The following is a 12750-nucleotide window of genomic DNA, read 5'->3' as shown; positions in this document are numbered from 1 at the left end:
TTTTTGAACATCTGATCTGAATAAGTAATTTTGCTACAAAACAATACAGGCTAATGTAAAAGTTGCCCAAATCTGCCCAAATGCCAGATTACCAGTCCGTCACTGGTCACGCCTGTGGATGTATAGAGCTCAACAGTCCCGCCCACAGCAGGTTCCGGAAGTAAAAATACAATGCAATTTCTCCATTGACAAATTGGAGTAGAAGCCATAAAGCATACCATATTTGGAAGAAAAGCTCTTGTTACAAATATGGCCAAAACACAGGGATGCATAAGGGCCAATGTCAACCAGGCCATTTTCAGCCCAACCAATGTTACATACCCCATTAGGAGACCTTAAGGAACAATGTGAAATACCCTATATAATCATGCTATCACCCCTTTAAGACTGATCTTGTCTTCAACAAGAATGATAAATCACCAGTTTGGTACAGATGACAAAGATAAAACTGACAAGAAAGCCAAACAATGAGAGCATTCAGCATAAAAAAGAGATGTAATTTCTAAATGCATTCTCACTTCTGTTGGTCCTGATCTCTGCTTTGTCCAGTTTGGTGACGATGTCGTCCTCCACACCAGAGAGATGAAACACACAGTCGTATCTCCTCCAGTCTTCAGCTGGGACTGATGAAAGGTCCAGGTCAACACTCATCTGGAAGGATCCATCGTGGTTGGGGAGGATCTCTCCGAGGTCCACGTCCTCATGAAGCTCCTCTCCATCTTTCCTCCAGAACATCATGGCTCTGTCAGGGTAGAAACCTGTAGCGTGGCAGCTGACTGGAGAGGAGGGAGACTTCTGGAGGAGAGACACTGAGGGAAGATCTGGAGAGAGAGAGAGAGAGAGAGAGAGAGAGAGAGAGAGAGAGAGAGAGAGAGAGAGAGAGAGAGAGAGAGAGAGGTCAAACGTGAATGGGAAGAAAACAATGGAAGACAAAAATGAAGAAAAATACAATAGGGAATTGTTAACAGAAGGTGTGTAACTTCTTCCAAGTAAAATAAAGAAGTAAATAAACATCAAACAACAAGACTAAGAGTTTAAAGCCATGCTAGCAGCTCTGAGGTTGTTCTGATGGACAGCGACGCTTTGAGCTAATTTTAGCAGCATGTTGATGTTTGGCAGGTTATAATCTCAGTTCTGCATGTTAGCATTCTAATATTTCCTCATTAGTGCTAAACCTAAAGTACAGCTGAGGCTGAGAGAATGTCATTAGTTTTGCAGGTATTTGGTCATAAATCAAATGTCTGGATAAACAGAAGGATTTGACCTGATGATGGCGTTAGCTGAAAAGTCAGAGGTTCAAAGTTTTTATAATTGATTCTCTGGGGACCATGAATATATGTACAGTATTTTACAGCCATCCAGTCAGTCTGTAACAAGCTGAAGGACAAACGGACCAACTGACAGACCACCTGTCAATTAGGGCTGTGACGGTATAGTTTTTTTCTTACCACGGTGAAGAAGCAACGTATCACCGCGGTATGGCGGTTAACCGCAACCCCTTTAAGAGAGTAGCGTAAGTTAGTAAGTAGCGTTCTCTCCTTAACCTCTTCAAATAGGAGAGAATACAACAAAGTACACCGAGAGATACATAAACACACTGTGACGCGCTCACGATTGTATTGCAATGATTTATTCCTCCACACGTAAAATACAACTAGCACTGCAGTTACCAAATGTAAAGTTACTTTGTGAGTCGAAATTTGCGTGTTATTGTGGCGGAATAAATCCTTGCAATACAATCCTTGAGCGCGTCACAGTGTGTTGATGCGTCTCTCAGTGTTTAGTCCCTCGCGGCAGCACTATGTTGGACCGCTTACAGCCGCAACATTGGTCAACAGAAAGTGTTGGCTCCCAGGCTCACCAGGTGATCAGGTGAAGCAAACAAATATGTTATAACTTCCGCTCAAACCGCGATGAAAACGCCCACCACCTACAATACAAGTGCACAACACAATAATCAATAAATAATATAAATGAGACCATAAACAACCTACACTATGTGGCTCCTACACTGTCGATGAGGATAACTAATCTTGTTGCTTTCATAATATTTAATATCACACGACATGTGTTCTCCTGTAACCTTCGGCAGCAAAAAGTAAAAAAATAAAAATAAAAATGCAGTGATGGCGGTGGTGATGTCATCACCGCGGTAGTGGCACGTCACCGCTGGTATTGCGGTGATGCGGTTATCGTCACAGCCCTACTGTCAATGCAGTTAAACTTACTCACCGTATGCTAACTGTGCACTGGCTATCATTGGCTATTGATAGAAAGTAATGTCAGAGCACTCTAACTTGTCAGTCTCTACTGATTGAGGAGGGCTAGATCAAATCTTACCACCACAGAAAACAGCCAAAAAGAAGGTGATGTCAGACTGATTGGAGTGATAATAAAATGGCAGTTCAGTCTGAGCAGACTGTATGAACATTGTTGTGTTCATGAAACTACATCAGGAAATGTGATTCTACCTTTTCTCAGCAGAGAGCTCTTGGCGTAGTCCACATACATCTTCAGCCATTCAGGACAAATCTTAGTGAGGTAAATCTTATTGCGTTTTATTCTAGATATCTCAGCATCCCATCTTTGTTTGATGATGACAGCCTGTGGTTTCGGAGTGATCCATGTCAATGTCTTCAGGTCGAATGATAGGATGTCTTCTCCATCATAACCAAACTGATTAAAACCATTGACCTCTCCAGTCTCATCGTCCCACTCACAGCCAACCATCCTCTGGAGAATGTGGACACCTGAGAGACAGAGACTGGAATTATATTAATGCATGATACTACTACTACTACTACTACTACTACTACTACTACTACTACTACTAATCATAGTAGTAATAATAATAATAATAATAATAGACAGGGTCACTGCCTCATCGTTATTGCACAGCTTTTACTAATTGGATTACAACAGGACAAAGTGGGTCAGCTGCAGTTTTTAGAGGTTACGGTACAGATCCACTTGTCTGTGCGACGCTTCTGTCACGTCGCGCTCCACTCTATTCCTATGGGTGACGTCAAGCGACTTCAACGTGCACGCAAAGCATTCTGGGAAGGCGGCGCTACATTTGAGAAAATGTGGCGCATCAAAAAGCTGGCCGATGCCCAGCTTTATGCAAATGAATCCGTTGAATGCGACGCGACTATCCAATAGAAGTAGAGCACAGAGGAGACGGGGAGAACGTGGGATCCTTTTTCTGCTAGACGTTGCAAAAATTCAGGAAAAACTGATTGTACAAATGAGGGGACGCCACGAGACAGTTGTGTCGCAAAAGTGGATCTGTACCGTTAGTTGCTCTCCACTGTCTGCAAAACTCCAGTGCATGATGGGAAACAGACAGGTTTCCCCTGATCTAAAAGCTCATTGTCTCAGAGGTTTGAACACAAAGACTTGGAATTTATTAGTCTGATTTTGTGCAATGAGAGTTTTCTTTGTAAACAGAATATTTATTCTTTACATGATGAAAAGTTTAAGAACTAGACAGGCTGGAAAAGTTAATTCAAAATATTCCAGACGGTATCAAATCTTAAATTTAATATTTTAAGAATTATACAGACAGATGTTAAAGCCCTGAGTCTCATTATCTGACAGGTCAATGAAGGAAATAAAGAATGTCTTGTATTACTGTTTTTCCTCTTCCTGTGTATGTAAAGATATTTTGACTATTTGTTGATGTTTTTGATTTCATTATCTCAAAGTGGAAATTAATTTGGTCACTTTAATATACAATTAAGATGTACAACAGTTTAACAGTAAATAATGAAATGTTACCTCCAGTTTGGTTGAAGCTCTGCTTCATGTCATTCATCCAGGCTTTGAAGATAGGCAGACTCTCAAGACACTCTTTAGTGTACATTTCCCAATACTTAGGGTTGTTTTCTAAAAATGTTTTTACCCAGTCCTGTCTCGGTTCTGCTATCTTTTTGTTGCTGTCGCAGTAACCAACCAGAACTTCATCAATCATTGCAGAACCCACAAACTCTGACAAGTTTGGGACTCCAGAAGATACAGTGTAGAAAAACTTGAGTGAGTGTTTCACTGCAGGACAAACAAAGTTTAGATTCAGTATAGATGCATATCATAAATATGACGTAGGCCTAATTAATATGATTCAGTTAATCTAAAACATGATAGTCACGAGTTGAAGTAAAAGTGAAACTTAACTCCAGCTGTGTTCCAGAGCTACGCAGAAACTAAACACAGAGCTGAGTTCAAAGTAAAGTAAAGATTTAAAATGTGATCTTACCTGGAGATGAGACGTGACAGAAGAGAAGCAACAACAGGAACTTCTTCATCTTGTTTTGATAAAGACGTGTCTGAGGACCGAGCTGGTTCAGCTGTTTTGTATTCTGTGTTTTTTCTCCGAGGAGGGAGGGTCTTTGTTCTGATGAGAGATGGGCGGGTGGCGAAATTAAGAATCCCACTATGGCCACGCCAAGACCCGCCAAGGGGGTAGGGAGGGAACTTTTGACGCACGGAAAGAACACGCACTTTTGATAGCCCCAGTGATGGTGAACGTAAACTCCCATGCTATAAAAAACTAAACCAAAACATAGACATATAAAAAAAAATGAATAAATCATCAGAGCCAGCCGCTCCATAATAATATAATATTCTGAAGTAGCCAAACTTACTGTACCTACACTCCCTCCTGGTCTCCATCTCTGTTACTTCTGGTAATCCACATTCAGACCCACGGCACGCTTGTTGTTCTGTGTTGGTTAGTTCCATAGATTCATTATCCATGTCTATCTCTTCATCCTCCTTTTGCTCGTTTTGTTCTTCCTCTTCCTCATATTCCTCACTGTCCTGTCTTTCTCCCTGGTCCCTGGTGTGTCTAACTGCAGATGTATTAGCGCTAATGCTAGCTGAAGCTGCTCTTGAGTTTAAAAAAGAAATCAGACAATTTGCAGCATTTTTCAACGTCAGCCAACAGTGCTCTCTTATATTTCTATCTCTTTCTCTCTGCCCCCCCCCCCCCTTGTGTCGCTTGATGCCTCGATTAATTTTTTTGTCAACAACCTCCAACCACCACACTGACGCAGACCATAGACACATAAAGACGCAGACGCGTCTTCTCGGCTCTACTTGATTCTGTCTTGAAATTCCCAGAAAGCATTGCTTCATTTTAACTTTACCAAACAAATATTAAAATAAAAAAAATGCAGGTAGATTTGTTTATTTCAAACAATTCACGTTTACGTTTTTGAACATCTGATCTGAATAAGTAATTTTCCTACAAAACAATACAGACTGATGTAAAAGTTCGTGACTGTAGAGGGTAACCATGACTGTGATATTGAGAGACTCATATGTGGTATTCACATAAATCAGATTCCATAATTAGCAGGTGTGAAGGATTTGGATACATTTGGGTATCGTTTGGCAAAAGAACTTTGGTATTGATGCTTGAAAGGGGCCCGAGAGAAATTATATGGGCCGCTGTCAACAATTAAGCAAGTGGCAAAAAAGCGGCTCTCTGATTGGCCGGCTGGCCAAAACGGCCCATGAGGGCCCGCGGCCCCTCTGGCATCTGCCCAAATGCCAGATTACCAGTCCGTCACTGGTGAGAATCTACAATGTAAATAATCATGAAAATAAAGGAAACGCATTGAAGGAGAAGGTGTGTTCTAACTTTTGGCCTGTACTGTACATACACATTCTATATTTTATACAGCACTTCTGAACAAAAGAAAGCTATTTAGTTAGATCAGAGAGAGGTGTGGTAGAGCTTTGGCTTCAGTCTTCATCAGGGCTGCTCTAAGTCTGGACAGTCACCAGATGGCACTGTGCTGCTGAGTTTGAAGCCCCAAAGCTTCTCTGTTATTCTGCTTCTTCTGTTCCAATGCAGAGAAATAAAACACTGTAGGCTAGAAGCTCTCTTTGCTGAAGATAAAGTTCAACCAGTAACCACTAATTAACTCCACATGTGTATCTCAACACACCCCAATGTAAACTTAACATTTCGGCTAATTTGGACTCGATTAAAACTGTAAATCATGTTGAAGCTGCATGGGTTTTGCAATATCTTCATGATATAATGCATATAGGGTTGTTTTTTTTGTTTTTTTAAATTGTAATTATATGTCAGCTGTATGATTAAACAATATGTCAAGTGTTATGTGTGAAGCATTTGAACTCAATGCAAAGTGGTCTCCATGAAATGTAAAAAGTAAAACGTTGTCGTAGGACTATAGCAAACACATTGTTGGAAAGGTCTCAACCTGGAGAGTAACATATGTCAGTCTGAAGAGGATACATTACTCCTGCTTTGAAATATTGACCTCTGAACCTTGAACCCTGTCCATGTTTGAAGGCTTGTCATTTAGCAACAGAAGGTGCTCCACACATAGGACCAGCTGTTATAGAAAGCTCTGGACCTCAGCTATCATGTACATATGGTCCCCAAAGTTTACCCACTGTAAGCGCTGTCAAATATGGTAATAAGCTATTTTCACCTATTTAACGATTTAAAATCTGATGACACCGGTGTGTTCCCCATCCCAAAACGCCACAGGGTATATCTAATTATACACTGCCAACTTATAACTCTCACTAGAGACGTGCCCCATAACCTGTTACAAAGTTGGTGTACTTGTAGTTCTTCTGGGGTTGGTGGGTGGACTTGTTCGACTCCTGTTTTTCTGCTGTTGGCAGTAAATGGGACCAAGCAAACAGTACATGAGACAAATACATGAAACTGTATTTTATTATTATTGTTTAAATCCTCAAATACAACGTTAGACAAAAACATCAATGTTACGAATATTATGTATTTTTATCTTTCCTATCCGCCAAGCATTAATTACTACATCACTTCCAGACTATTCTGATGATTTTTTAAATGTTATTATGGTACATAACTTACTGGAACAAAACTGAGCAACGTGTTGTTGCTGGTGACAAAACCACTGATTAAATATGTACATTGAAGCGATACTGACGTTAAAGACCCCCTGAACGCTGTCCGATTCTCTGATATGAATGCCTGCATTGCATTGTGGGATATGGGCTTTGAATGCGCCCAGCTTGGCCCATATTGTGTTCTGTCTTACAGCGTACTGTAATAAGACCGAATTAATATGATCAAAATAAAGAAATGAATACCATGATAACATCCAAATAAATGTTGATCAGAATCAGAATCAGAAATACTTTAATAATCCCAGGGGGAAATTATTATTGATAGATGTAGCGTTATACTTTTAAAAATATCAAAAAACAACAAAGCAACCCAGCTTCCCTGGCAATAAGAACAAAATAATATTAAAAGAAATAGAAACCATGATAAGATCTCATGAATAAATGTTGATTAAAACAGATTATATATAAAAATACCAACTGGCAGAAAGAATTGTGCTGTGATCACTGAAGATGCTTCCCATTGAAATACATTAGTTTAAAACAACGTGCTGACCATCACGAAAAAAAAAAACAGGATTAACTGTCCATTGTAGGGGAAATCCTGTCCAAATGAGGCCCTAAGGCCTGTCAAATCTGATATCATTTTATTAATTCCCGCACTTTCTTTAATCAGACTTAAGTTTACCAGAAACAGAAGGATCAATCTGAGACGAAGAGTTCAGTTAAGCAAAGTTTACTGAGTCCAGCATGAAAGTTACACACAGCTGTGGGTTCACAAACAGCATTTAAGTTTCCCAGGCACTAGACACTAAACACCTCTAGCTATTTTTATGACTTGAGCTTAACTTTCTGTGCATCAGATGTCACCCAGAGTATATTTAACCACTTCCTCAATGACTAACACAGCTCTTATGCAACAAGCACACACACATTTTGTTAATAAAATATTTCTTGACCCGTAACACCACATAGGTCTATGTTACTCTTTTTTAGAGACATTTACAATTCACCAAAATTCTCACAACAACTTTGGTTGTTTTAGAATAGCCATGTCTGAGGATATCATGAAGCCTTGTTCCAATAAAAACAAGCAAATTGTATTTTTTACACATCTGAACTTGAAAATGGGTCAAATTTGACCCTAACACCATATAAGGGTTAAGGCAGCTTGTTTAACTAAAGGTGTTAATACATCACATCACAGCACCTACTGTTGTGTTGTCCCACAAGACGTCACAGGGTGCAGGGTGGTGTGTTAGCCAATCATGTTTCTGGATTCAGTTTCTCCGAGAGCTCAGCGCTGTTGACAGGAGCTGGAAGGTCAGAAACACACTTAGTTGGTCTTCTTATCCTGCACTGACCTTAGCTCTCTAAAAACTTCACTTACACAATTATCATTAAAAAGCCTTTTTAATCTACAGCGAGGTTCAGATCAGATACAATAAAAACAAGTTCTACTTACCAGGTGGAGGGCGATTGGCTGAAATGAAAATAAAATAAATTATTTCACTTGTCACATGTGTTCTAATCCTTTGTTTATTTAACATTTATGCACACGGCTGAAGATCTGCTATAAACAGATTTCAATTGTACTCTGAGCACAATGACAATAAAGATCCGTCTAAAAGAAATATTGCTGCAATTTTACAGTCTGGACAAGAGCATCAGCTCCTTTGAGTCTCTCACCTTTCTTCTTTTTGGAAATCGCAAATCCAATAGCAGCAATGAAAACAGCAGCAACCACAACAACAACCAGTGCAGAAGTAATCGGGATGGTCATGTTACTGGGCTCCTCTGCTTGCCAAAAAAAAAAAAAAACATTAACAAAGAAGTACATTGTTCATCACACATACAGGTGGTGAATACTGTATACTCTATACAGTAGCCATTAGTGTGTGTGCAGAAATATACTGTATTTAAATGGTGCCACATGGGTTAGGGTTAAGTTATGTATATACACATATATAGGGTCAGGTTGTATACACACATATATACATACACACATACATACATACATACACACACACACACACACATATATATATATATATATATATATATATATATATATATATATATATATATATATATATATATATATACACATATATATATATATATATATATATATATATATATATATATATATATACACATACATATATATATATATATATATACACATATATATACACATACACATATATATATACACACATATATATATGTATATACACACATATATATACACACACATATATATATATATATATATACATATATATATATATATATATACACATACATACATACATACATACATACATACACAGTGCTGCTCATAAGTATTCATACCCATGCTAAAGTTGACTAAAAAGAGGAATAAAAAATCATCTTTTGGAAATTGATCTTACTGCCTTAATTAAAGAAATGAGGAAAAATCTGACCTTTTAAGGACACCAATTTTTTTTTTGTGAATGAATAATGTATTGAAAATAAATAAATGTTACATACAGGGGCCATAATTATACATACCCCTATGTTAAATTCCCATAGAGGAAGGCAGATTTTTATTTTTAAAGGCCAGTTATTTCATGGATCCAGGATACTATGCATCCTGATAAAGTTCCCTTGGCCTTTGGAATTAAAATAGCCCCACATCGTCACATACCCTTCACCATATCTCACGATTGGCATGGTTTTATTTCAGTTAGCTTAATAGCTGGTTTGATTTGCATTGATATGGATCTTATCTCAGTTAGCTATTAGGCTAACTGAAATAAAATCATGCCAGTCTCTAGGTCTGATGAAGGGTATCTGATGATGTGGGGCTATTTTAATTCTTAATTGTACTTATGAGCAGCACTGATATATATATATATATATATATATATATATCCTGGAAAAGGAAGATACATCAGTTTAAGACTGATCTTGTCTTCAACAAGAATGATAAATCACCAGTTTGGTACAGATGACAAAGGTAAAACTGACAAGAATGCCAAACATTGAGAGCATTCATCATAAAAAAGGTTGTCATTTCTAAATGCATTCTCACCCCAGTTGGTCCTGATCTCTGCTTTGTCCAGTTTGGTGACGATGTCGTCCTCCACACCAGAGAGATGAAACACACAGTCGTACCTCCTCCAGTCTTCAGCTGGGACTGATGAAAGGTCCAGGTCAACACTCATCTGGAAGGATCCATCGTGGTTGGGGAGGATCTCTCCGAGGTCCACGTCCTCATGAAGCTCCTCTCCATCTTTCCTCCAGAACATCATGGCTCTGTCAGGGTAGAAACCTGCAGCGTGGCAGCTGACTGGAGAGGAGGGAGACTTCTGGAGGAGAGACACTGAGGGAAGATCTGCAGAGAGAGAGAGAGAGAGAGAGAGAGAGAGAGAGAGAGAGAGAGAGAGAGAGAGAGAGAGAGAGAGAGAGAGAGATGAGAAAGGTCAAACGTGAATGGAAAGAAAACAGAAAAAGAAAAATACAATAGGGAATTGTTAACAGAAGGTGTGAAAATTCTTCCAAGTAAAATAAATAAGTAAATAAACATCAAACAACAAGACTAAAAGTTTAAAGCCATGCTAGCAGCTCTGAGGTTGTTTTGATGTGGATTTGACCTGATGATGACGTTAGCTGAAAAGTCAGAGGTTCAAAGTTTTTACAATTGATTCTCTGGGGACCATGAATATATGTACAGTATTTTACAGCCATCCAGTCAGTCTGTAACTAGCTGAAGGACAAACAGACCAACTGACAGACCACCTGTCAATGCAGTTAAACTTACTCACCGTATGCTAACTGTGCACTGGCTATCATTGGCTATTGATAGAAAGTAATGTCAGAGCACTCTAACTTGTCAGTCTCTACTGATTGAGGAGGGCTAGATCAAATCTTACCACCACAGAAAACAGCCAAAAAGAAGGTGATGTCAGACTGATTGGAGTGATAATAAAATGGCAGTTCAGTCTGAGCAGACTGTATGAACATTGTTGTGTTCATGAAACTACATCAGGAAATGTGATTCTACCTTTTCTCAGCAGAAAGATCTTGCTGTAGTTCACAAACATCTTCAGCCATCCAGGATAAATCTCAGTGAGGAAACTCTCAATGCGTTTTATTCTAGATTTGTCAGCATTCCATATGTGTTTGATGATGACAGCCTGTGGTTTCGGAGCGATCCATGTCGATGTCTTCAGGTCAAAAGCTAGGAAGTCTTCTCCATTATAACCATACTGATTAAAACCATTGTCCTCATCAGTCTCTTCATCCCACTCACAGCCAGCCATACTCTGGAAAATGTGGACACCTGCGAGACACAGACTGGAATAATAATAATAATAATAATAATAATAATAATAATAATAATAATAATAATAATAATAATAATAATAATAGACACTGCCTCATCATTATTGCACAACTTTTACTTCTTGGATTACAACAACAGGACAAAGTGGGTCATCTGCAGTTTTTAGAGTCAGTTAGTTGCTCTCCACCTGCAAAACTCCAGTGCATGATGGGAAACAGCCGGGTTTCCCCTGATCTAAAAGCTCATTGTCTCAGATGTTTGACCACAAAAATTCTTATTTCATACTTAATCACTAATAAAGTATTTTAATTTATTAGTTTTGTGCGATGAAAGTTTTATTTGTTAACAGAATATTTATTCTTTACATGATGAAAACTTTAAGCCTAGACAGGCTGGTAAAGTTAATTCCAAATATTCCAAACAGTATCAAATCTTAGTTATTTAATATTTTAAGAATTATACAGACAGATGTTAGACCCCTCAGTATCATTATCTGACAGGTCAATGAAGGAAATAAAGGATGTCTTGTATTACTGCTTTTCCTCTTCCTGTGTATGTGAAGATATGTTGACTATGTATTGAGGTTTTGAATTTCATTATCTGAAAGTGGAAATGAGTTTGGGTCAATTTAATATACAATTAAGATGTACAACATTGTAGCAGTAAATAGTGAAATACTACCTCCAGTTTGGTTGAAGCTCTGCTTCATGCGATTAATCCAGGCTTTAAAGAAGTTAGGCTGATCCTGAAAACACTGTGCAGTGTACATTTCCCAAAGCTTAGGATTGTTTTCTAAAAATGTTTTCATCCAGTCCTGTTTTGGTTCTGCTATCTTTTTGTTGGTGTCGCAGTAACCCACCAGATGTTCATCAATCATTGCAGCAACCGCAAACTCTGGGAAGTTTGAGACTCCAGAAGATCCAGTGAAGAAAATCTTCAGTGAATGTTTCACTGAATGTTTCACTGAAGGACAAAACAGGTTTATTGATTCAGTATAAATAGACGCATATCATTATTTTATCATAAATATGATGGCATAATGAATATGATTCAGTTAATCTAAAACATGATAGTCTTGAGTTGAAATTAAAGTGAAACTTAACTCCAGCTGTGTTCCAGAGCTCCACAGAAACTAAACACAGAGCTGAGTTCAAAGTAAAGTAAAGACTTAAAATGTGATCTTACCTGGAGATGAGACGTGACAGAAGAGAAGCAACAACAGGAACTTTTTCATCTTGTTTTGATAAAGACGTGTCTGAGGACCGAGCTGGTTCAGCTGTTCTGTATTCTGTTTTTTCTCTGAGGAGGGAGGGTCTCTGTTCTGATGAGTAGTGGGCGGATGTTAAACCTCACTGGGGCTTCAGAAAATGTTACGTTCAGTTTGACAGTTCTGAAAGTTTTACAGTTAAACTTTGTGATCTGCACATCACTGGGATAAGAAGAGAGGAGAATACCTGAGACACGTGGTGATGCACACTAGAAAGACGTAAAGTAGGCTATTGTTCTATCGTATCACAGACATAATTCTTGCTACTTTTTGATTGTGAAGAGAAAAATAAAGCCTT

At 38.5% G+C, this 12750-nt stretch overlaps 2 protein-coding genes across 5 annotated transcripts in view; both read right to left on the bottom strand.

Annotated features, from left to right (window-relative positions):
- Positions 1 to 4374, bottom strand: part of LOC114567965 (major histocompatibility complex class I-related gene protein) — a 34856-nt gene extending 30482 nt beyond the window's left edge. For 2 of the 4 annotated variants that reach the window (XM_028597271.1, XM_028597272.1), the window contains exons 1-4: positions 4256 to 4372; positions 3781 to 4047; positions 2472 to 2750; positions 519 to 821 (exon numbers count right to left, since the gene is read on the bottom strand). In XM_028597271.1, coding sequence (XP_028453072.1) covers positions 519 to 821; positions 2472 to 2750; positions 3781 to 4047; positions 4256 to 4304 — 898 coding nt within the window. In that variant the 5' untranslated portion in view covers positions 4305 to 4372. Of the gene's footprint in view, positions 1 to 518; positions 822 to 2471; positions 2751 to 3780; positions 4048 to 4255 lie in introns of all 4 variants that reach the window. The other 2 variants (XM_028597270.1, XM_028597273.1) reach the window with 2 other exon arrangements.
- A 3216-nt stretch (positions 4375 to 7590) lies between these two features.
- On the bottom strand, positions 7591 to 12488 carry LOC114567967 (major histocompatibility complex class I-related gene protein-like). Its single transcript, XM_028597276.1, has 7 exons — positions 12371 to 12488; positions 11867 to 12148; positions 10904 to 11182; positions 9932 to 10234; positions 8560 to 8667; positions 8336 to 8353; positions 7591 to 8186 (listed from the first exon to the last, which is right to left on the bottom strand). Exons 1-7 carry the CDS (start codon positions 12417 to 12419, stop codon positions 8137 to 8139), a joined length of 1089 nt encoding a protein of 362 aa, XP_028453077.1. The 5' UTR covers positions 12420 to 12488; the 3' UTR covers positions 7591 to 8136.
- Positions 12489 to 12750: the final 262 nt, after the last annotated feature.

This window comes from Perca flavescens, chromosome 14 (assembly GCF_004354835.1).
Source record: "Perca flavescens isolate YP-PL-M2 chromosome 14, PFLA_1.0, whole genome shotgun sequence".
Classification (NCBI taxonomy): Eukaryota; Metazoa; Chordata; class Actinopteri; order Perciformes; family Percidae; genus Perca; species Perca flavescens.
Note: the sequence above shows the minus strand (reverse complement) of the source record. Positions and strands in the feature narration are given on the sequence as shown.